We start from the raw sequence: 26,903 nt of genomic DNA, 5'->3' as shown, positions 1-26,903 counted from the left end.
ACTAAACCCTCTGAATTATACGATACGATCGTTTTGTTATATGAATATTTTTTTCCTTTTTTTAATATTTTACTGTTCTAATTTTAGATCCTTTTTTCATGTTAAAGCAAAAAATAAAATATACATATTTTTATTATTAGATATAATAATGAGACTCATTCTGATATCTGACATATATAATACTAAATAATTAAATTATAATGTTCCAAAATATTCTTGCATGAACGAAAGAGAACCAGTCAAAAAAAAAAAAGATTCAATGCAATATCTTTTTTTAAATAGAATTTTGATGTTATGTAAAGTTAATGAAGAAGAGAAAATTCCCCATGTCATTATAATGTCATGGTATGTATATCAAGATTAATTTAATATCCATCATATTATTGCATATATATCTTTTATTGTGTACATTTTACAAAATTATATTTTTTTACTTAATTATTCAATTGTAAAAAAAATAATGGAAGAATTATATATCCGAATTTGTTTCCAGTAGTGCTTAATATAATTAATTATATTAAAATCCGATTATTTTTTTACAGTCTTTTGTGGTTTATATTTTTCTCGTACACCATCATTGAAACCTTCTCTATTTCTTGCAAGCTCTATGGCGTAAAATTGTATTCTGGTTGTTAATATGCTATTCTGTTCCGAATAATCTCCACTACAATCTGCTCTTAACAAAGTACCAAAACTGTAGTCCTCTACAACGTCTTTAAATTGTTCGCAGAAGAATCTCCATTTTGTCTTCCCCTCTGGAGATTTCAGTTCGTCTTCATCCACTTTGTCTACTTTCATATTAGGGAAGGTATCTTTGAAAGTCTTATAGATCTGCTCATCGTGAGGTGTGAGTCTCAAAAGCTTCGGGTCAACCGAACACAAAATCTAAAATACATAATATTTTTACTGCTACTAATACTATTTATTTATCTCATATTTTGGATGTGTAAAATTATATAAGTTACATTGAAATAAACCTCTGCATGTTCCATGGCTTTTATTGCCCACATTGCTTCGACAGATGGCTAAAACAGAAACATAGTAAACATACCTTTTAAATTAATTAAAAAAAAGTTTTGCAATATGTAACAATATATATTACTTGCGTATTCTACTCACGTCATTATCGAATTCTTCAGCAGGTCTTGACAACACACTAGTCCCGGCAATTAATTGATCTGCCGTCTTAAATATACATTTCGTTATATAAACAAATGTTCTTTTACAAATTATTTTGTAAATATCAAATGATGAAGTGAAATAGAGAAAAAAAAAGAATCATCAATAACATCTCTAATTAATAGATGTTTATTCAAAAAGAGAAAAAAAAGGAGAGACAAATCTTAATCAAAATTATTATAACAACTGAAATAATAACAATTAAAATAATTCCATAACATTGTAAATAGACGTGATCAGTTAGGTTATAAAGTAATTATTGTGAAATTCAGGATATAGAGATAATAATTCACCTACCACGTTTCCTATTTGCGCCATTATGAGTATATTTGCAACTTTCCAATAATAATTTAGAGAAATTCAAATGTGACTTTTTACAAAGATCATAAACTCTACATATACATAAATCATATGGAATCAACTGGAATCAACACGCGTATAATGTCCGCATACGGCTGTCGCAGCAATTGCACTACGTTACACTATTTGCACTTAAAATGAGAAGGATACGCAATCAAACGTTGGAAAAAAAAAAGATAAAAGGTATAAAGGTGCAGCTAAGGAGTATAGATATAATAGTTGCACTTAAAGCTTACTTAAAATGAGAGAGATATATCAATCACATGTGAGAAAGAAAAAGAAAAAAGGTAAACAGAATTCAATTCAATTCAAATATTACAAAAAATAATTATGTAATATGATATGAATAAAGATCTCGGTTTATGTTCGGATTGATTGCTGTCTGAGGAAGACTAATAGAAGTCAAAGTAAAATATAAAAAATTAGAAGTATATGAAAAATATAATTATTGCTTAAATACAAATAAATATACTAATAATTTTTTTAGAATTATAATAAATTAAATATTTTTACGTCTTTTATTTATTTAGAAATTTAATTAATTTTCACTTGCTATTTGCCACTACTATTTTACATGTTTTTTTATAAATTTATACAAATCAAATTACGATACGAAGATAAATATTATTGTGACTCTGTGTGCAAAGAGAGAAACCTTGAATAAAATTGTTTCGCTCTCTCTTCCGAAGTTGATTGTCGTATTAAATTGTGACTTTGACCACGTGTTTACTACACCGTTAAGAAACAATTAGAGGAGCGAGAGAAAATTTTAGCATTGAAGAATATCGGTATTCGCCTTTTTTTTCGTATAATATTTACACACATATAATAATTAATTTTCTATAGAATTTTTCAAGTTTTTAAAGTAATAAGTTTTTACATCAACTTCGTCTGAAATTAGTTATACTTTCAAGAATAAAAATAATTTGTCCTTAATGTGCACGAAACTCTCTTAAAACGTGCTCAACACGCAATTTAACATAATGATCGTTAAGCATTCTCATAAATATGTTTCTTGCAAAGACTTCGAAACTTTTTGGTCTTATATATCGTAAAAATCATTATTATCTACGATAAATAAAAATGTTGATTCTTTTTGCGTCACGATATATCCATCAGACCATTACAAAGAGCGATTATCGATTAAATAACGACGTTCAGAGGAAAGAGAATACGCTAACGCTATCATTGTCGACAATGGCTGTCAGAAAGAGTTTGCTCGTCTTCTGGAAAAATCGAATGAAGAGCTACCTTCTCAGAACTGCAACACGGTAATCGATACAGCCGCGATTAAGTTTTTACAAGAAATCTTTTCTCTAATACCGTGAAATCATTTTCTCTCCGTGCGCGCGACACAAAACGTTACGCGTTACGTATGTACGTAAGTACGTGATTTTGGTTATGTTATTATTATTATGGTTATATTATTATTACTCAGTAAGAAAGATCCCGACCGATTACACCCTACAAATCCCGCAATGGACAAATATAGTAATCATCGGTAATCGGTTTAAATTATAAAGAGTCTCGACGATCGTTAAGAAGAGATTCTTTGTACATGTCAGATAAGAGGAAGCGTCGGTTTCCCTCTACAAAAATACGGCTCGAATTTCTCCTTGAGAGAGAGAGAGAGAGAGAGAGAGAGAGAGAGAGAGAGAGAAATGGGAAAGAACCTAGCTAACTAGAACAAAGGCTACGACGAATGAGCACCACGTTCTCCTCCTTGACGATCCGACGGCGACCGACGGCTAGTCACGCTCCGCGTGATCTGCCCGTGATCGCGGCAGTCAATCTTCTTACCGGCTCTCGCGCGAGAAGCTGCGGGCGGCCCGGGCGCGTATTTTCTTCCTCGAGAGAAAAATCTCAATTCCTTCGTACCGGGTAGATTTTGATACACCGCGGCAATACACGGAAATACCATTATCTTCCACGCTGCCAGTTAGCGCGAGAGTTATGAAACTGTTCGCGATAGACCAGATCCGGACAGACCTCAACTAACGAGTCAACTAATCGCTTAAGTGTCACCGTCGATTCGCCAACGATGGGCAACGGCAGCTCCAAAGACAATGATGCGCAACGAGATAGCAGGATGTAAGTGCTTTTGTCTATTTGTTTACCTAGCTTGATTGCGATCAAGTTGCACTCCCTTTCTCTCCCTTTTCTGATTGCCTCTTGGTGATGGTAAATGGGATTTTTAGAATGTTAAAGAAAGAACATGTAATTAAAAGTAAAGCCTTTTAATGTTTATTGTAATAATATATAGAACGTAATTAACATTTTAACATTTTTAATTACCAAGTCGTATAAATATATATATATATACACGTAACTTCACGCGCAGCTAACAAAAAGCTATTCATTTTTACTTCAATCTTATTGCTAATTCGTGATAAGAAATGACTTAAGAGGTTGCGTCGGAAAAAAGTTACGTAAAAAATTGTATCGCTCCACGTTTTAAAAAAGTATATTATTTTTGTAACTTCGCGTTCAGTAAGTTCGCCACGAAAATATTCCCTCTGTCTAGAAATATCTCATCCCACGAAAATGAAAATATTACGTGCAGCCAATATTCGGATCATGCGCTCAGGAGTTGCCGGTGCCTGATAGAGTTAACGGCCAATGAGACAATCGAAATTAATGTCGCATTATCGCATCTCACGGATTACGCTGACAAATCCGTGCGAGGATAACTTGCACAGCGCAAGATTTTACTTTCCGTATCGATTATCCATCCCTCGTTTTCGTGATTCAGCTCCGGAAAGGAAGCTAAATTCCGACCAAAGTGCATGATTTGCATATACATATATATATGTGTGTGTGTGTGTGTGTGTGTGTGTGTGTGTGCGCGCGCGCGCGCGCGCGCGCGTGCGTGCGTGTGTGCGTGCGCGAGATACGACGATTGTTTCTCTTCATTAACGGAGATGCGCGGTACAAGAGAGATAGGGTAATCTCGAAGCGTTTAGTTTATATAAAGCATGTCTACGAGACAGTTCCTAACGCCGCTCGGCCGTCATTTGACGGGCTTTCTCCGTCAGTCGAGCGATTTGCGTTACGTCACCCACGACCTTGAACCTGAGGTCCGTCGCCAGCATCACCTGTGCAATGACAGGTAAAATTACGTGTGCCATGGTGAATCTGACCCGCGCAACGCGAGTAAGAGAATCCTTGCATCATCTTCGCTTTATTTTTATTTTACTACGGGCAATAAACCCGAGCAACGTTCCTCGTTGCTCGACACTCAGAGAGAACACGTCATTGTAATGTTCAGCAGCACTTTGAAAACTAGATTTTCCCGTCTTTTTATCCCAATTATTTTCATTTATATTTCTCACGTCCACTTCCACTGTAGATCATTCTCTTCAAGTCCACAGCAATATAGATTAATGTTACTTACAGTGTAATTTATTCTTTGTCTTTTTCTAACTCGTAGAGAAGAAAAAGATAAAAAAAATAACTTAAACCAAGAATGAAGATAATTTATATTGACAGAAATGAACATTAATGATATTCTTTTATAATGACGCGACCGTCTGTGTAATTACCACGTATCATATGATCGATATTTACCCTCGATATTCCCGCAATGGGGAAAATACTGCACAGTCACGACGATTCGACGTACACTTTAAACTTTGATCTGGCCAAGACGGAGGAGAGTGCAGAAACGTCATCAATTGATTCGGCCTTTGTCGAACTTTGTTCCCGCTATGATTTTTCTAAAATTCTAATATCGACATTTGCAATCGATGTTTGCATGTTTTTTTTACACGATGAATCAAACATGACATTCGTTATTCCGCAAATGCGCGCACAACATATGATCGCGCGATAAATGCGCGTGCGCCGAATCGTGCCTCCTCGCAGGTGCGTATCTGATGCGGTCTGCGCCCTGAAAAAAACGAGCTGATATCTAACGTATTCTGACACATTCAAATATATAAGAAATATTCATATTTTACAGAAATTTTGCTAAAAACACAATTTTTATATGTGGAAGTAATTAAGAAAATTTTTATATTATACGAACATAAAACAAATTTTTTATTTTATTATACAATATTGTATAAACGAATATAAATTTACAAGAGCAAGCTTTTAGCGTCTATCGAAAAGAAAAAATATTAAATAAATTGTACACATGTGTACATAATTACAATATAATGTATAAAGTTTTCGATTACAATATAATGTATAAAGTTTTCACCACACGATATAAAATAGGTAATTGTATTTAGAAAAGAAAAAAAAGATTTATGTATCTCTATCGTTACTCTGCATCTTTCGTATCTTTCAATGAGATTCGCAGGGAGAAATGTTTCGGAAAGAAAAACACTTATGGACACTTCTCGGTCAAACTTTAAAGAACAATCGAACTAATTGTTCTAATACCGTGATAATTATTTACGTAAGTAATGTATGATCAGCGGGAGATATGCTTAACGTTGAAGAATCAATCGTTGAAGGCCGTCTCCGGCGGGCGCAGCGAGTATTCATTATTCTACCCCTTTGATCTCACCGACGCGCGACCGTCACGTCACCGTCGCGTCGCGTCACCTCGCGTCACCTCGCGTCTCCGTCCTACCTAGCGTCCTACCCGTGCGTTTGCGCCCAACTCGGACTCGCGCGGACTCAGACAAGTGGCATTCGTTCGCAGGACCCAGAGTAGTAACCAACCCGACAAGAACAAACCAGCCATGAGCTTGGAACGCGATCAGCTGGGCCAGCGAGGAAGCGGCGACGTGAAATGCGCTGGTCTTCTGCGTGGCCTCGATCATCTCTGGAATCCGCAGTTGAACAAGGTAAACAAAGGCTCTGTCACGCAACAGAAACGCACACTGACCACTCGCGTACGGCAGACGCGTGAGACGATGACCGTTTCTATTCATGACAGTATCACGGGCCTATTACGGGCGGTGGCTAACAGATCCGCCTAACTGGAGATTTACTCAGCGCGGAAGGAGGAAAAAAAAAATGAGAGAAAAAAGAGAGAGAAATGGGCGAGTGATTTTCCGGCGACTTTATCTTCGGGATATCCTTCTAACATTTTTGTTATCATGAAACACATTTTGATAACGCGCATTTTTGAACCGCAAAATATATGTTATCGTCCCAAGGCATAGAATTTTCCGCAAGTGTATGGCGCTGATCGTAAAACCATCGTAAAACAAGAAGATTCCGAGAAAACGCTTTCACCAGATGTTTGCGTCCGGTTTCAGGAAGCGTGCATTCAATAACAGTAATTCCTAAAAATTTCGCGTCACTCCGTAAAAGGAAAGAAATTGGTGATGTTATTAAAATGTGCGATAAAATCCATTTTGATGAAGCGATTTACGTCAAGTTACATCAAGTCTTAAAGATTGAAATAAATATTAGAGCGTCCGTTACGAAGCTATAGGTAGCTGATGCCAGATTACGAATTTACGAATCGATGATTTCATTTAATTCGTATGTTGAATAAAAGCTTTGAAACGAAATCTAAAATTTTGCAACGTGCAACGATTGTGTACGCGACAAATCAGATTGCAGCTCGACAGCAGAAAGTGGCATGACTTTGCGAAACTCATCGCGGTGCCCTCCACGCTTGCGCAATCTCGGAATTCGATATAGTTAAGAGTCCCTTTCACGGGTTAATACGGTCCTGGAGTTTGGCACAATCTCGAATTTTCTTCGAATCGCCCCGTCCGCCTGGAAATCGTATCTTAAATTGCTCCACCGCTGATCAAGAAAACGGAAAATCCTTTCAACTCGTTTCCCAACGGGCTTCTTTCTTTTTGCTTCTCCTCGAGAATTATTTCAATGCGAGAGAACACTCGTTCATTTTTTATTTAGAAAATTGTCAATTCAGCAACATTTCGAAAACATTTTTAATAACATTTTTTTTGGATTTTGTGAAAAGTTGCTTCGATATTTTTCACTACGCCATTTGCAAACGCGATTCAAATTGATTTCAGATAGAATTTTTTCATTCAGAAAATTCACAGTGTAAAAAAAAAAAGAAAAATAAGATATATTCTCCCTCTTTCTCTTTTTCTGTGATATCTTTATAAAGTGTACTTGCGAAATTATTCATTGAGCATTCGGAGCAACGATCGGTCTTTTGTTAAGCGACGGGTACGCGCGGTACTTGCGGTAGGTCATGGGAGTCACTTTACATTCAAGAATTCAAGAATAGGGCGGGCCTATCGATCCGTGCACAGGCCGAAGGGTCGCTGTCACGGGAGTCAAGAACCCCAGCAACCGTTTCCACGGTCGGTTGTTTGTCACGGGATGTCGCGAAAATCCCGAAAGGAAAAATCCGGAGTGATAGCGCACCGCGGAGATAATGGAGACCGATTGGTGGAATCTCGCTCCGGATCAGAATCGGACCACGCGCATCCCCGAGGCACTGCTCGCTCTGGATGGAAGGGTATTCGTTTCTTGCTCGCATCTGATTTTGCGATTTCCTCCGTCAGAACCCGGACTTTCTCTCTTGCAAGTCTCGTCTCCAAATCTTAACTTTCCTTCCCGCGGCTGATCAGACTCCCCCCCCCATCTCGACTTTCCTCTAAATAGTCTTTAAGAATATATTTATGTCTTATTAATATAATTTACGATTCGCCATTTTGATCGTGGACGGAGCTTTAATTTCAATATATACACAGCTGATTTCATTCGACGACGATTATTTATTTTTAAGCTATGCTTTTAAGTTATTCATTTTTTTTTTATTTCTCTTTTAATTCTAGATTTAAAAAGAAATATAGAGGATCTTAAATTAAATATGCTTTAGTATTAAATAATATTAATAGTTGCTTGTTGTAATAATAACAAAATGTATAAAATATATTTATAGCTTGCCAACATTATTACTGTGATAGAGAAAAAAACAGGAATTACAAGTCATTGCAATTATAAGTTAATTGCTATGACAAAACAGAGGATCTCTCTATATAACGAATATGTAAATGTAAGAAGATCGTGATTTGAAAACAATAATTAATTTTACATTGTAATCATGACATTCCAGGAAAAGGAACTTCTACAGACAGCCTTGTCGGCATTATCAATTTACTCATAACATACCGCAAAGATTCCGTCAAAACAAGTGTTTTATATATTTAGATCAGAATTATAAAAAAATATTTTTAATTATAAAGAAATGTCACGTTAAAAAGATTTTAATTTATAAAAATATTTCATATATTTTTTAATAATAGAAATTCCTTTTTCCCAAGGAGCAGATATTAAATTTTTCTTTATATTGTGGAATTTAAAGGTATGTGGTATTGTATGGTATTGTGGTATTTAAAAAATTTTAGGTAACAAATTTACATTTAATTGGATTTTTATTTTAAATTAAACTACTGCATTAAATTACACTTTAGTTTTTTTTTTTTTTTTTTTTTTTTTTTTTTTTTTTTTTTTTCATATTGAATTGCAGATCGTGAAACGAAACTATAGTAATATAAAAAAAAAAACCTTGTGTGTGAACAGTATATAAAACGTTGATAAAACTTTAGATAAAGTTAGTCACCGCTTTACGATCGCGTTAAAGGGAGCGGAGACGAGCTCACCTAATGGAAAAGTACTCTCTGCGAGCGCTGACCTTTCCGTTGAATTGCTATTGAATTAGATTCAATAGCAATTCATTCTCTCGTGGTCGGCGTTGTTTATTTTGAAAATCGAGATCTTTTAGAACTAATGATAACTTTTAATGACAAAAATTGATAAGATTACAGAAATATCATATGGCTCATGCGCCGCGACAAATTAGACTTGCTAAATGCTTGAAATTGTAAAACCAAATTGCATTATCTAAAGATATCTTATGTAACCACGGATATAATTACCACGATATATATTGCTATGCGACAGTTATCACATCAGCGTTTATATTTTCATGACGATGCGCGATATGACAATGCATTGTTATCGATAAACCGACGTGTAGAAAAACATTTGGTTGTACAAAAGTCGCAATACCTGTTTTCTTCTTTTTTTCCAATGAGAAAAATTTCTGTGACACCAAATGACGTAGATCGCAAAACAACTTTTGCACTTTTTTTGTTTCCTTTATATTTCTCACATCCGTTTCTTACATCTAAAAGGATTTGAAATTTTTAATAAGAATTTTATACGTGTAGAATTTGCCAGTAAAATCTGATCGTGATTTTAATTAAATTTTTCATTGAGAAAATATCAACTTTCGATCGACTGGTAAAGAGGTAAATGAAAATGAAGTTGGATAATTAATGACGTTTAATGACACTCTTTACATTTATATACGCGGATCAAAGAATCAAGGATCAAGAACGTGAAATGACCCGAAATGGGCCAAAGGAAATGTTGCGGTTCGATTATTAAACATTAAACTTCGCGCGAATAATATGAACTCGTAGCTTTTCCGGAACAGTTTGAAGGTAAATGAGATCATCGCGAGGTTCGTCAACCGCAGTTGAGATAACTCGACGGGATAACAAGTCGTCTCGCAAATTGCTTTTCCAATGTTGACATGTTATTAATCGAGACATTTGTTACCTTATCGCGCCACGATTCCGCGTTGTGATTTATTATACGTCCGCTAATTTCACTTGCCGATGTTAAATTGCAAACAATATTGGGAAGGTGCCATCGTAAAATGCGAAAGAGTGGGAAAAATCATTACATGTCGTTCCTTTCAAATATTTTTTAATTTTGCTATTATTGTTCACAATCCTCTCATAAATTTGTAAGTATCGTAACGATGTAACGATGATTAATGATAGCTGATAGACAATGTTAACATCTACATGAGTTCTACTAATAACGGAGGGTTTAAAGTGTGAGTGAACAAAATGTTTGTTAAATTAAGTTTGTTAAGTTTGTTAAATTTTAATGATGGAATAATTAAATAACGCGATTAACAATAGAGCCCGATTTAATCGACTGATTGTTGTTCAAGGATCATCTGGCACAATCTAACATTCGCTTTAAAAAAGCGTTGGCAGTGTCCCTGTGTGAGATACAATCACTATGCCAATATATACGCTACACATACCAATCAAATATATAAGGTGTCCTAAAATTACGCAATTATTTCTGAAAGTGACTAGCTATTGAAGTATTTTGTATTAAACTTACTGTGCTTCGAGGAGATGATAAATTTAAAATTCGCTTCTGCGAGAAATGCAGAATTTTATGTTGTCGATTTAACGTTAATTGAATGATGCGATTGAGTCATTTTTTTTTTTTTTTCTTAATTGACATAACTCGTTTTTGCCCGGTAACGTCATCCGAGAGTCAATTAGGCACAACTGTATCGCCGCGAGCATTATTGTGTCGTTATCCTTGGGAGAGAATGTGGATCATGGAAAATGTGGATCCTGCGGGTAAATTCATTTACATATGCGTCTAAATCACCCACAGTCGCCGGATCTTATCGTGCAACATTAATGCGTTCTATAAAAATCGAAGTGGGACGACAATCAGCTGATCACCTTTTCACCTACGCTCGCTAATGACTGTTGCACAGTCAGCAATGCCAGTCTTTCTAATTGAAGGTCAGAGTCACTGAAGCTCTGTCTGATTTATCGATCAATTTTTTTCCAATTTCCAATTTGTCGCGAGGAAAAGTAATGATAGCGCGACAGTGAATGTTTTATGTCTGGATGCGTTTAAAAATAGCCTGGCGATAAAAACGACAGAATTATAGATATATCTTGCTCAACAAAATCATATGAATCCGCATTTTTTTAAATACATCTTCCTATTTCAAGAAGATATTAATTATTAATAATAAATAACGGCACCTGGTTCGCGATATGAGCACACGTAAATTCAATTCAAAAGGAATTGTTAGACACAAAAATCCTGTCTCTCTCGAGCAATGCCGCTTGCTATTTTGTTACTTGAAACTTTCCAATACTATCTATTTTCGAACGAGATGAGGTTTCGAAGTTAAACAGTACTATCGTGTTTCAGGGTATGGCGTTCACCCTCGAGGAGAGGCAGGTGCTGGGTATACATGGTCTCCTACCGGCAGCCGTGAAAACCCAAGAGGAGCAGTTAGAGCTCTGCCATCTCAATCTGGAACGCTACACGGACGATCTCTCGAAATACATATATCTCATAGGCCTAATGGTACATGAAACAACACGGCAATTATCCGTATCGCCGTTAGATCGGAGACCGCTCTATTCTCGGCGTGTCTCCGTGTCTCCGCTTGATCAGGCTCGCCCCCCCCCCCCTCTTGTACGCGTTGATTCTCACATAGGATCTTGTTTCTTAGGACAGAAACGAGAAGCTCTTCTACCGTTTATTAGCAGAAAATGTAAGTAAAATGATGCCGCTGGTGTACACGCCGATCGTGGGTCTGGCGTGTCAGAAATTCGGCCTGGTTTACCGTAGGCCGCGCGGCCTCTTCATAAGTATCCACGATAAAGGGCACATCTACGACGTCTTGAAAAACTGGCCCGAGCACGACGTACGGGCGATCGTCGTCACGGACGGCGAGAGAATATTGGGATTGGGTGACCTGGGTGCTCACGGTATGGGTATTCCCATAGGCAAGCTGACATTGTACACCGCATTAGCCGGCATCAAGCCCCACTATTGTTTGCCGATCACTCTGGACGTCGGTACCAATACTCAGGTAATACGAAAGAATTGCATCTTCGGTAAAACGCCTTCGCTATAATGCGTCATTACAGCGCGTGAATTACAGCAAGTTAGAAAAAAAGAAAATATCCATCTTCGCAAATCTTCCGTGATTTGAAACTAGAATATTTCTCCTTTCAGTCTCTGTTGGACGATCCTTTGTACATTGGTCACAGACAAAAACGCACCACCGGGAAAAAGTACGATGACTTCCTGGAAGAGTTCATGAACGCCGTTGTAAAGCGATACGGCCCGAACACATTGATCCAGTTCGAGGATTTTGGAAATATCAATGCGTTCAGATTGCTTGACAAATATCGCAACGATTACTGCACCTTTAATGATGATATTCAGGGCACCGCCTCCGTTGCCCTTGCCGGCTTAATAGCATCCCTTCGCGTTACGCATAAGAAGCTCTCGGAAAACACGATCGTGTTTCTGGGCGCCGGAGAGGTTTGTTATCCAAACATTTACTTAATAACACGTTGACTGACCGATATGAAAAGGCAAATCGTGTTTTAAACGCGTTTAGATTATATACGCGAGAAAAATGGCAGCGTTCATAAATTGCGAATTATTTGTAGGCATCATTAGGTATCGCTATGTTATGCGTGATGACAATGCAGAGGGAAGGAATATCCGAGGAAGAAGCTAAGAGCAAAATCTGGATGGTAGATTCGAAAGGATTGCTAGTGAAGGATCGTCCGAAAGGCGGCATAACGCCGCATAAGTTGCCTTTCGCTCGCGAGGGCGCGCCGATGGATAGTTTTTTGGAAGTCGTGAAGCTCGCTAAACCATCGGTTATCATCGGCGCAGCTGCCGTCCCGGGTGCCTTCACGACGGAGATACTGAAGGAAATGGCGCGGAACAACAAAATTCCCGTTATTTTTGCTCTGAGCAACCCAACGAGCAAGGCAGAGTGTACCGCTGAACAAGCGTACATTGCTACAGAAGTAAGAAGCCGATCATGTACTTGTCTGAAGAAACGGATTATTCTCAATCTTTCTTTAGCTTCATTGAAATGCGAATTTCTAACAAATATACCAAATTTCGCTAACGTTTTCAAGTAATCAATCATCGTTCGAATTGCGCAGGGAAGATGCTTATTTGCAAGTGGCTCGCCTTTCCCACCGGTGACGTACAACAACAAAACTTACTATACTGGTCAAGGCAATAACAGTTACATCTTCCCTGGAGTCGCGTTAGCCATAATTTGTGCCGGTATACGCACGATTCCCGAGGAGATTTTTCTTCTTGCTGCAACGACTCTTTCCGATTTGGTAACACAAGTCGATTTGCGTAGAGGAACTCTCTATCCGCCGTTGGCCGACATACAGAAGTGCTCGCTGCATATAGCATGTACGGTAATGGAATATGCTTACCAGAATTGTGAGTATAGCTATTATTGCAGATACATTAGCGGAGAATACAATACAAGGCATTGTATATCCTGGTATGTAATTATTCTTATCTTGTTTTTACGCGCAGGTCTAGCGACCGTCTTTCCAGAACCTACAGATTACGAGAGTTTTATCAAGGCGCAGCTATACGATACAAGCTACAAATCGTCGATACCTCCAATTTATTCATGGCCGACTTTATAATATTTTAATTTAACGATAATTTCGTGTTTGGAACGTGTTTCAAATTACGAAAGAGGAACATACGCAAATATTTGAGGGAATTCTTTAAAAGACGAGTTCCTCTCACTTTTCTGAAGCTTGTTGATCGGGCTTGTTTTATTTTAAGTACCATATAAATGTGCAAATGTGACCAACCTGTAGAAAAAAAAAAATCAAAATATTAAAATATAAGAATAAATATTAAAATATAAGAATAAATTTGTTTTCCTGTTCAATACGAAACGGCACTATTTGTGAATAAAGTACAAGACCTCGCGCGATGTACGAATTGATTTGCTGGTTGAACAAATAAATATCGATGCTGGTTTGAAAGAAGTGTATTTATTTATTGCTACTCGAAATATCGTTTTTTCTTCTTGTAGAAGTAGACATCCCTGTTTGACGAGCAGCAGGTATAATATTTTTCATTTCGCAGATATAATACAACTAAGGTCAAACAAAACTTATACGGGTGATACAGTTGTGCAAGTCAAAGATCTGTGATAACATTGGCTTTTCATGATCGCTTTTTGTAATACTCGACGCGTGTGTCTTCAATTTAATTTAAACTCTTGTAAGATAATAATATATAATCAAGAAAAAAATTTTGTTTAATTAGGCCAAAAACTCAAAAATGATGGTAAATTGGCAAGTACTGCATCAGAAATGAAATTGAAAGAAAAGAATCTTTAAAAGAATATTTTCTAAGACAATTACATATGTATTCGTACGTTTCAAGATGTATATAATTCACAACGATGAATTGGTGATCAATATTCACACACTCCTTTTCTCTCTCTCGTTCACTCGCTTTTTCTCGATTTCTGTAAACTCTATCAATGTGCACGCGTAAAACTATCTTCCTTTTTATCACTAGTCTGATACTTACTAGAATACATTCGTGGTCGTCAATTCATATCGAGTAGATTATAAATTGCAAACCGCGAAAAGTGATCTTTATCCCAAATTCGTTTATATCGCATAATAACATGGTAATAAATTTAAAGGACAAAAAATGTACAGAAGAGCGTTTAAAAAATTGTTTACAATTGTGGGACTCTGTTACGCTACACTGAGCAGACACACTGGCCTTTACGCGCCAGTAACAGGGACTTCGTCGCTGTTTCATAAATCGACAATCGCGATAAAAATCAAACAACCGTGACTACCAGAAGCCTTATCAGATAATAGGTAGTGACTTAATCGTTTGTCGTTGAATGTATCTAATCATTTGTCGCTGAATGTACTCGAATTAGTCCAAGTTCCACGGCACCACCGCACTACTGTTTTCCCTACGTATAGGTTCTACATATTCCAAAGTAAATCGATACGGATTAAATCGCGAAAAATTTCAATGATCATTATTTATACACATTTATTTATGCACGCATTATTTTTCGAACATTAATGCTCGCTTCCGTTTAATGTTATCGAGCCTCGTAGCTACGAAAGAGACATGTTTTCATGAAAACTAATGATATCAGAACGAAGACGTAGGGCAGTAGTGTCGTTGAAAGTGGAGTGTCTGTCCAGAACGGAGGTCGGTCCCTTTCCTAGCTTCATCGAGAGAGTGAGTGTGATCGTTCGTGCGACTGTTGAGAATCACCAGCTGCCCGTGGATCAGGCAGTCTCTGAGATGCCGGTAGAGCGTCAAAGAATGGATGAGTCAACGAATCTTTCAGAGTGATACGTTGCGAGGGTTCGTATTCCAACATCCTCTGGACGAGATCAAACAGCTGGCGATGCTCTTCATCATCGGACAGCATATAACGCTGCGGACAAAAAGATATATATTATTACTTTACAAAACCAGTAATTACTCATGCAAGAATTCAATAAATTTTAATTTATATTTTCAAATTTTGTCTGTTTGATATAAACTTAATTGAAATTAAATCAAAATACTAACGTGTAGCGGTTTGCAATTGTCTCGTACGTATCTGCCGGCCGAACTCTTGTCATCCCAATCCAGTTTGCCATGGTAGAAGTACTTGGTCTTAGTTTTACGAGCCATGCGATGTGGTATTGTGCCAAGTATACGTTCCATCATGGCCAAGTGCTCGCGATTGTCATGAGTTTGGAATAAGGTGATGCCCAGATATAACTCGAACAAGATGCAACCGATGGACCAAACGTCGCAAGGTTGAGACCAACCCAATTCTACATACAAAAATATAAAATTGACGATAAGCAACGATAGCAACATAAACATAATTGAAAAATGAATAACAAGAGAGAAACACTCACCTAAAATCACTTCGGGTGCTCTATAATGTCTCGTACTGACAATCGTGCTGTGATGCTCGTGATCGAAGGTAGCGCTACCAAAGTCGATGAGTCTGATATCAGTTCGTTTCACACGCCTCATATCTCTCCGCTTGAAAAGAAAGAGCTTTTTTTGAAACACTTTAGAATGGAAGCTTACTCTGTATACCAAATCAAGATTCAAGTTTGATAATACAAAATATTTCGACGGCAACATACCTTTTTATTGTTGTACGTACTGTCGTAATCCGAGTCAACAAATAAGATGTTTTCCGGTTTAAGATCTGTATGCGTCAGCTTGTTATCGTGCAAAAATTTGACGGCATAACAAAGCTGATAACCCATATGCCGAACATGTTCCAACGGATACGGCTGGTAACTATTATCTCTCTGTAAAAATAAATTTCAATATCAATTCTTTTCAATAACTCAGCTCAATCGGAGTCTGAGATACTCACCAAAATACTTACCAGAAAATCAAAAACACTCAGACCGAGCATTTCGAATGCAATGCACATGTGTCCGTGATAATTGAACCAATCGAGCATTTTAACGCACAAACTAAAACAGAATGACCGATAATCAATTCCTATTATTAAATAAAATTTATAATATAAATTAAGACAAATAGTAGAGCCGAGTAAACAGTCCAACAAAATCTGATACGAGTAAGTTTTCGTTAGAAAATTACTTAAAGAATGCATGAAACAATCGGATACTAACTGCTGGCCTTCCGGATCCTTATTAGCGATCTTTTCAAGTGCATTTATCTCCAACTTTGCCGCCTCTCTGTACTTCTCCACGTTTTTGATGATCTTCAGAGCCATCACGTGATCCCTAGAACGTTCATCACATTGATCATATCTGACACCGAAATTGTTTCTCATCAGCGTCGCTCTCCCGCGAGGACGAAGCCGCCGTATTGGAGAACGGAGCTTTCTCACACAGGCGTTCGCCGTAACGTCGTAGTCCGCTAAAGAGATTTAATTCGCGAGATGGTCGCGAAACGCCCGGCAAAACAAAGTGCAAGGCCATCCTATTATTGCGGCCACTCGCGCGTCATTTTGTGACAGTGCCGGATGGCTATTTCTGCCCGCGGAACATCGTCGCGCAACGCGAGCATTTAGGATTTTCCTCGGCGCGTGAATTGATGATGACGCGCGGAACCGAGAGAGTGATCCAAGAGAACAGCGGGGGTAGGGGGGCGCAACCATGAAGAGAGATAAATAGAAGTAAACAGATAGATAGACAGAAAGAGATATATATATATATATATATATATATATATATATATATATAAGTGAGACAGTGGTAGAGACGTGCGAGACGCGAAATATGTTACCTATGTACTTAAGTGAGCTGGCACTTACATTTGCAAGTCCTTAACCTTGACAACTTTTCCAAAAGTACCCTCTCCTAGGGTGGCCAGTACTTTATCTGCAATGCAAAAATCAAGATAAATGCCCAGCGGATACGAGCCTCGCGGCCCACAGGCGGAAAGAATGCTCGCCTGCGTTCATCTAGACGTAATCCGAACGAGGCGTCCTCTCGCCTCACGGCATCGACAAAGGCGAGTGCCCCACGTCCGTTGCGTTGTCCTTAGACAAAGGAGAAGGAAGACTTCTCCCAAGGAGAGCCGTCGCGTTCGAACGAGTGAAGGGGGAAAAAAAAAAGAAAAGAAAAATGGGATTTCCGAGAAGGAACGCGGGCGAGACTCTTCCGTGTGGGCGTTCGGCTGATCGTGCGTTATCGTACACGCGCGGTTCATGGTGAACGGGATAAAAATGAATAAAAAACGTGGAACGGTATCGTATGGTTCGAACGGCAATATCGATCGGAAACGCCGCTGCTCTCCTAAAGACCCTAAAACCGGGTAGGTAAGCAGCGTGACCGTTTGAGCGCGGACGCGCGCGAGACGTGGCATTTACTCTCGATCGTACGGGAGGAATCCCCTCGTCGTCTCCCGTCTCCTCGTTTCTTTACGCGAAAATCGAAATCGTACAAAAACGACGTAAAAGCGATGCAAAATGTGACGAGAGTAAATGCCGGTCGTCCTCGCACGCGCGCGCAAGTATCAAGAGCGAGAAACACGCCGTCCCGAGGAGGACGACGTATCGAGAAGATAGCGCAAGCAAGAGGGAGACCCCTTTGATCTTTCTCAATTCGACTCTGCTCCCTTCCTCCGGGCTCTCTGTCTCCGAACTATCCCTCGCGTGCGACAGGGATCGTGGGGAAGTAAAAAAAGAACAGGAATTTCTTTGCGCCGACTTCCCGATAATCGTCGTCGTTGTCGAGCTGACGGGTTTCCAACGTGCTGCTGAGACACGTGGTGGCTAAATATATGCATGTTATTAAACTTATCTTTTTCTGAAATAAATTGTACATAAGCAGACAGACAGAGAGAAACTATATCTTTTCTTTTTTTTTTTTTGCCTTTCGCGTATCCCGAGTTAACGCGCGACGAGAAAGTCTTAGATATTCGGAAAGATCGACGAGGAGAATTTTCCGATCTAGGCAGAGAACCGGCAATGTGTGTACGCACAAACGTGTGTACGAGAGTGAGTGATTTCCATATAAATATATATATATATATATATATATATATAATATATATATATATATATAATAGCATATCTCTATATATGCGCGTACGTGTGTATGCTGAACAACGACGTTCAGCGAGACATCGACACATCGACAATGTGATTAACGCGTGAATTGTTACTCTTGTGGTGTTTCATAATATATATATATAATACCTATAGTTTAGACGAGGAGAAGTGAAAAAGAGAGAGGAAGAAAAAGAACGAGAGAGAGAGAGAGAGAGAGAGAGAGAGAGAGAGAGAGAAATAGAGACAGAGATAGAGAGACAGAGATAGAGAGACAGAGAAAGAGAGAGAGAAAGAGAGACAGAGAGTATGGGCAGATACCGTAGATAACCGATCAGTTAATCGACCTGAGGCTTGCTTAAATCTACTACAATGAGTGTATTCACATGATCACGAACATCTATTTGCCAGGATGTCGCCGGATTGGTATACAAGGTGGCCGTCTTCGTCGTCCTCGACGGAGGGCGGTCGTGGGCTCTATTTGGGCCAGCGGTATCGGTATCGGTGCGTGCCACCAAGAGTTGGACCCAATCGCAGGCCGCGGACCCGCCGTGTTTGATATCCCGTGTTCGCGTCGGCCCGATTCGGTAACGTTGAAGAGGCGACGTCGCGCCGGAGATGTGGATGCACATATCCCAGAGTCGAAGGCAGCCGTTGGCAGCGGTCGATGATGTCGTGGGTGGTCGGTCGCCGGGGGAGGGGGGGAGAAGGATTCACATCCGCCGTGTGTCCACGTGTGGGCCAGCCATGGGGGTGCGTCGCGGTTATCCAGGTCGAGCGGCCGCCGATCGTCAATCGATCGCCACACACCGTGCCATCCACCACCGTCATCACCACCACCACCGCGGCGAGTCGGCGGAGACCCGTGTAACACGCGGCAGAGGACGTGTGTAAGCACGGGACGAACGTACGAGTGTGTCGGTGAGGGTAGGAGGGTAGGATAACATCATCATCATCATCATCATCATCATCATCATTATCATCATCATCATCACAGAGAGAGAGAGAGAGAGAGAGAGAGAGATCGCCACCCGATCCGAGTGCCCGGTCGACCATAGTTGTGACCAATCCGTGTGTGCCATATCCGTTTCCATTCCATTCCATTCCATTCCATTCCATTCCATTCCATTACAACGGAGATGGTAACCCAACAATCAGAGAGAAAGGGGAGAGGGCAAAATGGTTTGCCAAGTCAGAAAGTTGCGGTTACGAATTTACCATCGGCACATATATATTCTTTTCTTTTTCGTTACTTTTTTTTTTACATTTCTCTTTATCCTATGTTTTTTTTTTTTGCATTACTTCATTATACCATACGGTAGTCGTTCTTTTTATTTTAATTATTTATCCGTTTTCGGTTTTTTTTTTTTTTTAAATCTCGCTTGCTTATATACTCGTTATATATGTATTCGTGTTAGACCTGGTATATGCGTGCCTTGAAGGAGCCGTCTCAACACGCGCACGGCTCTACGGATTAGAGCATTTCGTATGACATGAAACGACTATAAATGCACATTCTAACGTAGACAGATAGAGAAAAGCAGAGAGAGAATCATGTGCGTTTATGTATAATCGCGACAAGGTATATATGGCAATGATTTAAATGACAAATATATATAAATATTCATTACTGCGTTTGATTGACGATTATCTTACGAAAGACTTATTTATCCGAATCCCAATCTCTCGACAGAGGATGAATAGATAAAAAAAAAAAAAAAAAAAAAAAAAAATACAACAAACAAAAGGAAAAAAAAAAAAAAAATACGCGAATGACCGGATGACAGCTTCTTCGAAGTGCTCGTAACACACGTTACCTTTCATCTAACACGGACTCGGAGAAGTAGCTTAGTTAAATTGTTAATTGCTTGACAGACTCGTCATAAATACTTACGTGTTTCGCGTAAACCGCCGCTCCACAACGATCGATAGAGATATCTCTCGATCCTCATGGGGCACGATCCTCATTGCCGCAATACAGAGCAATACTGATCGGCGTTTCGACCCTACCTTATCGAGAATATGAAACGCGGACTGATCTGTCGGACTGTTCGGATCGTCGATCGGATAGTCACCTCTACATACGATGAAATAAAACAGAAAGAGGAGAAGCAGAGCCGCTCTCGTACTCTCTCGTACTCCTCTGTACTCGTGTACTCAACATCGTAGAAAAAAAGAAAATAAAATAAAAATAAAAAAAATAATAAAAATCGAAAATAAAACTGTCCTTCGATGTGGATACACTTTTAATGCCAAGATTTAGTCGAGTGTGGAAAAATCAAGCTTTGTGTGTGTGTGTGTGTGTGTGTGTGTGTGTGTGTGTGTGTGTGTGTGTGTGTGTCAAACAAATCTCTGAATATTTGGTCAGTAAAGTGACGTTCCCCCCCGATCAATTTAATGGGAATCTCAGCACAAATACAAATAGTATCTACATCGTAAGTATGCGTATCATCCATGGAACGTGTCGCTCTCAGTTCCCCGCGAGTTGAAAACAGAAACGAAAATCGGCATATAAATATCAATACACTCGGAATCGCGATAAGGTAGATCGGAGTGACAAACGAGTGTATCCCAGGTATCCTCTCGCGTGGTACTCTCACGGCAAACATTGGCGTAAAACACGTGCAGCGTTTAGCTTATCAGAGAGGCTACGGTTAATAGGCTTTTCAACAGGAGCAGACGTGTCGGTCGGCCTAGGGAATGGACCAGGGCGGAAAGGGATTTCCAACACGCGCGGGTCGAGCGCGCGCGTTTGCAAACAACACACGCATACACACGCAGGACAAGCACACACACACACACGGGCACACACAGGCGAGGAGGACAAGAGACAAAACAGTGGCAACGGACACGCTCTGCTTAAAACGGCGCCGCTTTTCGCGAGATCGCGTAACCGGGCAACCCGCGTCTCGACAACTTACGATCGCGTCGTGGACCGCGTCCACCTCGCTAATCGCGCTCGCGCTACCCGGGGCTACCGTGCCCTTGGACGCGTCGTCGTCCTTCTGGTTGTCTTTCCGGTGATTGCTCTTCCTGTACTTGCTCGCGATAAGGTCCGTCGTGCTGGGACGCACGTTCGCCTGTCCACCGGCCGCCAACTGGCTGTAGGTGTCCTCCATGGCGGCGTACTTCAGGATCAGGCTTTGGATCTCCTTTCGCTTGGCCACCCGGTCCGAGATCGTCGGGTCGTCCTCCGTTAACGCGTCGCACGTAACATTCCGAGCGATGTCGTTGAGATTCTCCACGTCACTACTGTTGGCGACCGGAGTCCTGTCTGGATCCACCGCGATCTCTTTGCCTTTGTCCGTGAACGTCAACGGCTCGATCTTGACCGGCCGCGACAGTCTCAGAGACGTCGAGCTTGCCTCGAGCTGCTCGCTCTTGCCGTTTCGGTGCGGTCTCACCTTCCGACTGCGCGTTTCTGCGTGTCCGGACTTGTGCCTACCGTAGCGGCGGTACGCTTCCGAGCTCAGTAAGATTTGTCGATCCGTACGGCTATAGGCGGGCGTCTTCTCGCGCCTGGGTTCCCTGCTTATCGCCGAACTTACGTAAGGATAAGCTTTCTCGGTGAGGAGCACGCTGGTCGGACTCTTGACGACGCTACGAGTCATCGAGGGTTCCAGGGTCTTGTCGTCGCGCACAAACGGACTGTCGTCCCGATGATAATAGCTGTGATCGCGCTCCTGTCTCCGCGAGTAACCGCGGGCGCCTCTTTCCGAATCGTCGGCGTGCCTCTTGCCGGAGTATTTGTCCAGAATCGTGCTGTACTTGTCCTCCAGGCGAGTCCGCGTGCTACCCAATCGGCCGATGATGGGCGATCGCTTCGCGGTCGTGCCGACGCCGACGCCGCGATCGTTAAGCGCGGACGTCCCGCGCACCCTCGTGGTCAGCTTCTGCAGGAGGCTCGTGCAGGAGTCGCTCAGCATCTGCGTCACGCTCGTCGTGGTGGACGAGCGCGCGTAACGACCCCGTCCAGGGTGCGAGGCCGAGCCCTGTCGAGAGGTCGACATGGTTTCGCGCGGTGCGAATATGAACATAATTGTTGTCCCGTCGAGTCGTGAAATGCGTAAAAAAAAAAAAAACCACCGATTTCCCAGAGGTCGCGGAATCCGGATTCTCGACGGAGCAGCACTTCAAGATCGTCCTAGCGGATCTCGCGAGGCGATCTCAGCGCGACATACCCGAGCCGCCTGGGCGACTAAGTCGTGCGAGGAGAGTGACCGCGAGAACGATCGAGCACGAAGACACCGAGGCTGATGAAACTTCTTCGTCTTCTACGCAGGTACATCACTACGAAAAGGCGCGAGCACGCCAGTCGCGAAAGGCGAAGGAACGCGGCCGAGCAAGGCACTGAACCACAATCACGACGATGGATTCGACGGAACGGAGAGGACGAACGGACGACGACCGTTGGCCGTTTACGAAGACGAAGATGACGAAGGTGGCGGTAACAGCGGTCGCAGCGACGACGGTAACGACGACGACGACGACGACGACGACGACGACGACGACGACGACGACGACGACGACGACGACGACGACGACGACGACGACGACGACGACGACGACGACGACGACGACAACAACGACGACGACGAGGAGAAGGCGAAACTCGGTGCGCCCCGCCAAATACTCTCTCGTCGTACTAAAAATACCAGGGAGCGATGGTGTCCGCTCCCCGACGAGAACGATTCGTCCACCTCTCTCGAAAACCACGACTCCTCGAGAACGATCGGATGCGGAGTAACGAAGAGAGCGAGAAAGAGAGAGAAGGACCGATTAACGTAACGCGCGATCGCGGTGAAGGAGAGACGGACGAGCGGAATTGATGGAAGACGAAGAAAAGCGCAGGTGGAAAGCGGAGAAGACGAGGAGGACGAAGGGAAAGGGGAGGGCCCGCGGGGTATTACGTAAATTGTCTCGGAACGCTTATTCGAAACGTGCCGAAGTTCCGCACGCGTTACGTGAAGTTGTGCCTGGCGATGCGTCGTGCTTCCCAATGCACGGAGAAGAGATGTCCGTGAAAGGCACGCTTCCTACCGCATACATGCATCGCGGAAAAACGCACCGCAACGAGCCAGCACAAGCGGTTTCACGCGGTTTCATCTCTCTCTCTCTCTCTCTCTTTCTCTTTCTCGCTTGCTCTCTGTACCTTGACACACATAGAATTGCAAAACGATTGCGACACCAATCCTATGTGGAGTAGGTCCATTGCTCGGCCTAATATTGGTAGCTAGCAATGTTGGCACTTTTTTAACGATAACGATATTAGATGACTAACGCAAGCGCGATACGTTTTGCACCTTAGATTTATAGAACACTCCGGAGGATGTAAAACAAATCGTAAGACAAATCGATGCAAGAAGAAATAATTATATACAATTGATAACAAGTCATTGAGATATTTTCGAAATATTGCCGTTGCTCCTTTTCATCGCAACCAAAAGTTTTTAGAAGCTTGGTCTAAAAAAAAAATGAGTCTCGTAATTGTCAGATTGATATGACTAAGAGCGTTTCGATTAAATTTAAAGAAAGAAAGTGTTGAAAGAATTAAAACAGTTAATAAAAAGTTAATAAAAAAAGATATTTTCAAATTAGATAGTCAAGAGTTTGACTATCTAATAATTTAACTCGACAATTATCAAAGCTGGTCAATATTATTCCGCGTAAAATAAGGAAAGTGTTTTGAAATTCAATATTCAAAAGAGAAATAAATAAACGAATGGAGCTGACATAGGTCGCTGAATTCTAGAAATTTGACGGTCAAAAACGCTCGATCAGCAGATTAGTGGACAAGTCCGTGGACTTCTAATAACTATTAATAAAGCTCGGGTTGTCTCCAAGGTCGCGATGTCGAAGATATCGTCCTATCGTCGTAGATTTTAAGTCCGAGTATCGATATAAATACACACGGTTTACAAAATAGCGACGCAGTTTGTTCGCGCAGACCACTCGCCCACGGATACCACCGCATTCGTCTCGTTATCAACTTTCAAAATATTTTTTGGCGAAGCGATTGATTAGTTTGGCTCGCGTTAGAAATCGAAAACCACTCGAAAAATATAATTGGATAAATATGATGCATACATTTGCTTCCCATCGGAAGGAAAGTGGACAAATTTAGTATCGTTCGATCGCGAGAGAGGCGACGATTCCCCTATTAAATTTCTATCGTTACAGAAATAATTCGAAGGTGAAATCTAATGCATTAATCGCGGATGCAGAACAATAGGGAAGGTCATCACAATATAGGTCATAATCGATATGAATCATCCGCTATAAATATGTCGTTTGGCGGGTCGTATTTTATCGCGCAAAGAAATCCTTCCTCCAAATCGCGCCACGTCGCGATAAACGGAAGCGCCGTTGCTCCGACCACAAAGAGTTACACGCGTGTTTCTTCCGTTCCCTGCTAATATTGACCAAGGTTAGGCCGTAATATTGGGTTAAAAACGGGGGACGGGAGGGAGAGGGGAAACGGGCGCCGCGCTGGAGCACATGCTCCTCGTTCTCCAAGTTGCGTCGTCGTCGTCGTCGTCGTCGTCGTCTTCGAAAACGGACTATGCCAAATATAAACCCGGTGGCCTGAAACGCGTGCGCCATGATCGTCATGCCGTAGAGAAAACCTAACACGCCCCGTTTAAATGTTAAAGTCCTGGCCGACTAATCAGCTCGGCAGGCTCGCGCGTGTCCGCCGTGTTGCTCACGTGGCGGATAGCCAAGAGACATGGATGCACATTTTATTCGTTAACCCTTTTTTTTACTTTAAAAAAAGAAAAGAAAAAACGGATGTTTATGTATATTTTAAGCAACGTAACTCTTAAGCTTAAGTTAGAAATATCTTCAACTGACCAAATAGTCAAACAAAGAAATTTTATGACTTTTGAAACCGATCTTAGTATTTTAACAGCTTCGTAGCGTTTTTTCACGCTAAAACTAGGCAGAGTTACTTCTGCAAATATGTTGGGTTAAATTTTTTTAATACAATTGATCGTAAAGTTAACAGTAGGATGGAGAAGAAATTTAAAGAGAAGATCATAAAATCATAAAATTTTTAGGAGTTCATGGCACAGAAAGAAGAATGTCCGTTTGGAATGTCAGTTTCAAATCAATAAACAATTGCTGAAATAGCGGGCATAAACAACGCGCACGTGCAAAAACATTCCGGCAAGTAATTAACATTGAGTATCGTGGAGCTATACGAAGGTCTCGACGCTACCTCGGAAGTCGATGTATCGTTAGTTTCGGGAGTGACGTCAAGTTTCGTGTCGAACTCCCTGGTGGTCTCGGTGACGTTGCGCTGCAACCACGCGTCCCAGTCGTGACGCGGCCACCAGGGGACGCTTCCGGGCATCAACAGATTCAGTTCTGGAACCTGAAAGGACGATGACGACGACGACGACGACGAGGCGGCCGACGGTGGTCCGACATCGGCCAAACCACCGCCGCCGCCGCCGACGGTAGTCCAGCTTCCAGCAGGATCCAGATTGACGATTGCCGTGCAAAACGAGAGATGCTTTTACCCGGGTACCTTACCCTCGCGCCACGTCTCACGAGCGCATCTTGCCAACTGCAAGATGCGCGTATTTCTAAATCCAGGTTGAACAATTCTGGGCCGCCAGCCGTGCCCCGCCGGACTTTTCCTACCGACGACGGTGACGAATCGACACGATTCCGCCTCAGTGTCCCATTTTTCGAAAGACGGAATATTAATTCCCCATAGAACAGTTCGTTACTCCCGGAGCACTTTCTCAATCCGAAAAAAGTCGAAGTTTCGTTCGTTTCAGATGCGAAGGCGCCCTCGATATCGCCAATCTCGTCGACGCGCCGCGCTCGGACCTACGAGATCCGGATCGAAAATCTGTGAGAGTGCCTTGAAATCCGAGCTGCCCGACGAGTCGGCGACGAAGAAGCCTTCGCGCCCGCTCTCGGTGGACGGGTCGGCTTGCCGGCGCAACGTTCTCCGACGGCGACGACGATGTTGCGTTGGCCATCTGGCGCAAACTCGCACTAAAAGCGCGGCGAAACTGCGTGACGAGTCCCCCTCGAAAATAGTCGCCGGTCGAAAATAGCCGGCGTCGAGTAAGAAAGAAGAATCATCGGCATTCTTGCTCCGGGTATACACCCGGCGTGCCCGTTGCGCCACGAGATTCTCCAGAGACGGTTCCCGCTTGGTAGAGCGCGTCGATGCGCTAACTCCTCTCCCTTCTGTGTTCTACTCGTCTTCACATGTCCACATATCGATCATCATCAA

At 41.5% G+C, this 26,903-nt stretch overlaps 3 protein-coding genes across 10 annotated transcripts; 1 reads left to right on the top strand and 2 right to left on the bottom strand.

Annotated features, from left to right (window-relative positions):
- Window positions 1-380: 380 nt before the first annotated feature.
- Window positions 381-1,670, bottom strand: LOC105422626 (protein PBDC1). 2 transcript variants are annotated; one of them, XM_011632074.3, is made up of 4 exons: window positions 1,477-1,670; window positions 1,120-1,185; window positions 966-1,025; window positions 381-885 (listed from the first exon to the last, which is right to left on the bottom strand). In XM_011632074.3, exons 1-4 carry the CDS (start codon window positions 1,495-1,497, stop codon window positions 529-531), a joined length of 504 nt encoding a protein of 167 aa, XP_011630376.1. In that variant the 5' UTR covers window positions 1,498-1,670; the 3' UTR covers window positions 381-528. The 2 variants fall into 2 exon arrangements, with proteins under 2 accessions (XP_011630376.1, XP_011630377.1); XM_011632075.3 differs by having other exon boundaries at window positions 978-1,025; window positions 1,477-1,666.
- Window positions 1,671-2,721: 1,051 nt separating this feature from the next.
- Window positions 2,722-14,111, top strand: Men (NADP-dependent malic enzyme). 5 transcript variants are annotated; one of them, XM_089079246.1, is made up of 8 exons: window positions 2,722-2,810; window positions 6,194-6,338; window positions 11,479-11,637; window positions 11,786-12,148; window positions 12,295-12,606; window positions 12,738-13,106; window positions 13,248-13,542; window positions 13,642-14,111. In XM_089079246.1, exons 1-8 carry the CDS (start codon window positions 2,737-2,739, stop codon window positions 13,755-13,757), a joined length of 1,833 nt encoding a protein of 610 aa, XP_088935372.1. In that variant the 5' UTR covers window positions 2,722-2,736; the 3' UTR covers window positions 13,758-14,111. The 5 variants fall into 5 exon arrangements, with proteins under 5 accessions (XP_088935372.1, XP_088935386.1, XP_011630379.2 ...); XM_011632077.3 differs by lacking the exon at window positions 2,722-2,810 and adding an exon at window positions 3,268-3,630; XM_011632076.3 differs by lacking the exon at window positions 2,722-2,810 and adding an exon at window positions 4,433-4,648.
- Doa (CDC like kinase darkener of apricot) lies at window positions 14,098-25,862 on the bottom strand. Of its 3 annotated transcripts, none has more exons than XM_089079218.1 (9): window positions 21,571-25,862; window positions 19,048-19,126; window positions 17,411-17,477; window positions 16,764-16,877; window positions 16,499-16,601; window positions 16,260-16,430; window positions 16,023-16,167; window positions 15,685-15,935; window positions 14,098-15,547 (listed from the first exon to the last, which is right to left on the bottom strand). In XM_089079218.1, exons 1-9 carry the CDS (start codon window positions 22,684-22,686, stop codon window positions 15,335-15,337), a joined length of 2,259 nt encoding a protein of 752 aa, XP_088935344.1. In that variant the 5' UTR covers window positions 22,687-25,862; the 3' UTR covers window positions 14,098-15,334. The 3 variants fall into 3 exon arrangements, with proteins under 3 accessions (XP_088935344.1, XP_088935350.1, XP_088935356.1); XM_089079224.1 differs by having other exon boundaries at window positions 16,511-16,601; XM_089079230.1 differs by having other exon boundaries at window positions 16,023-16,152; window positions 16,511-16,601; window positions 21,571-25,861.
- Window positions 25,863-26,903: the final 1,041 nt, after the last annotated feature.

This window comes from Pogonomyrmex barbatus, unplaced genomic scaffold (assembly GCF_055798465.1).
Source record: "Pogonomyrmex barbatus isolate J1 unplaced genomic scaffold, ASM5579846v1 scaffold1, whole genome shotgun sequence".
Classification (NCBI taxonomy): Eukaryota; Metazoa; Arthropoda; class Insecta; order Hymenoptera; family Formicidae; genus Pogonomyrmex; species Pogonomyrmex barbatus.
This window is presented reverse-complemented; position numbering and strand designations above follow the sequence as displayed.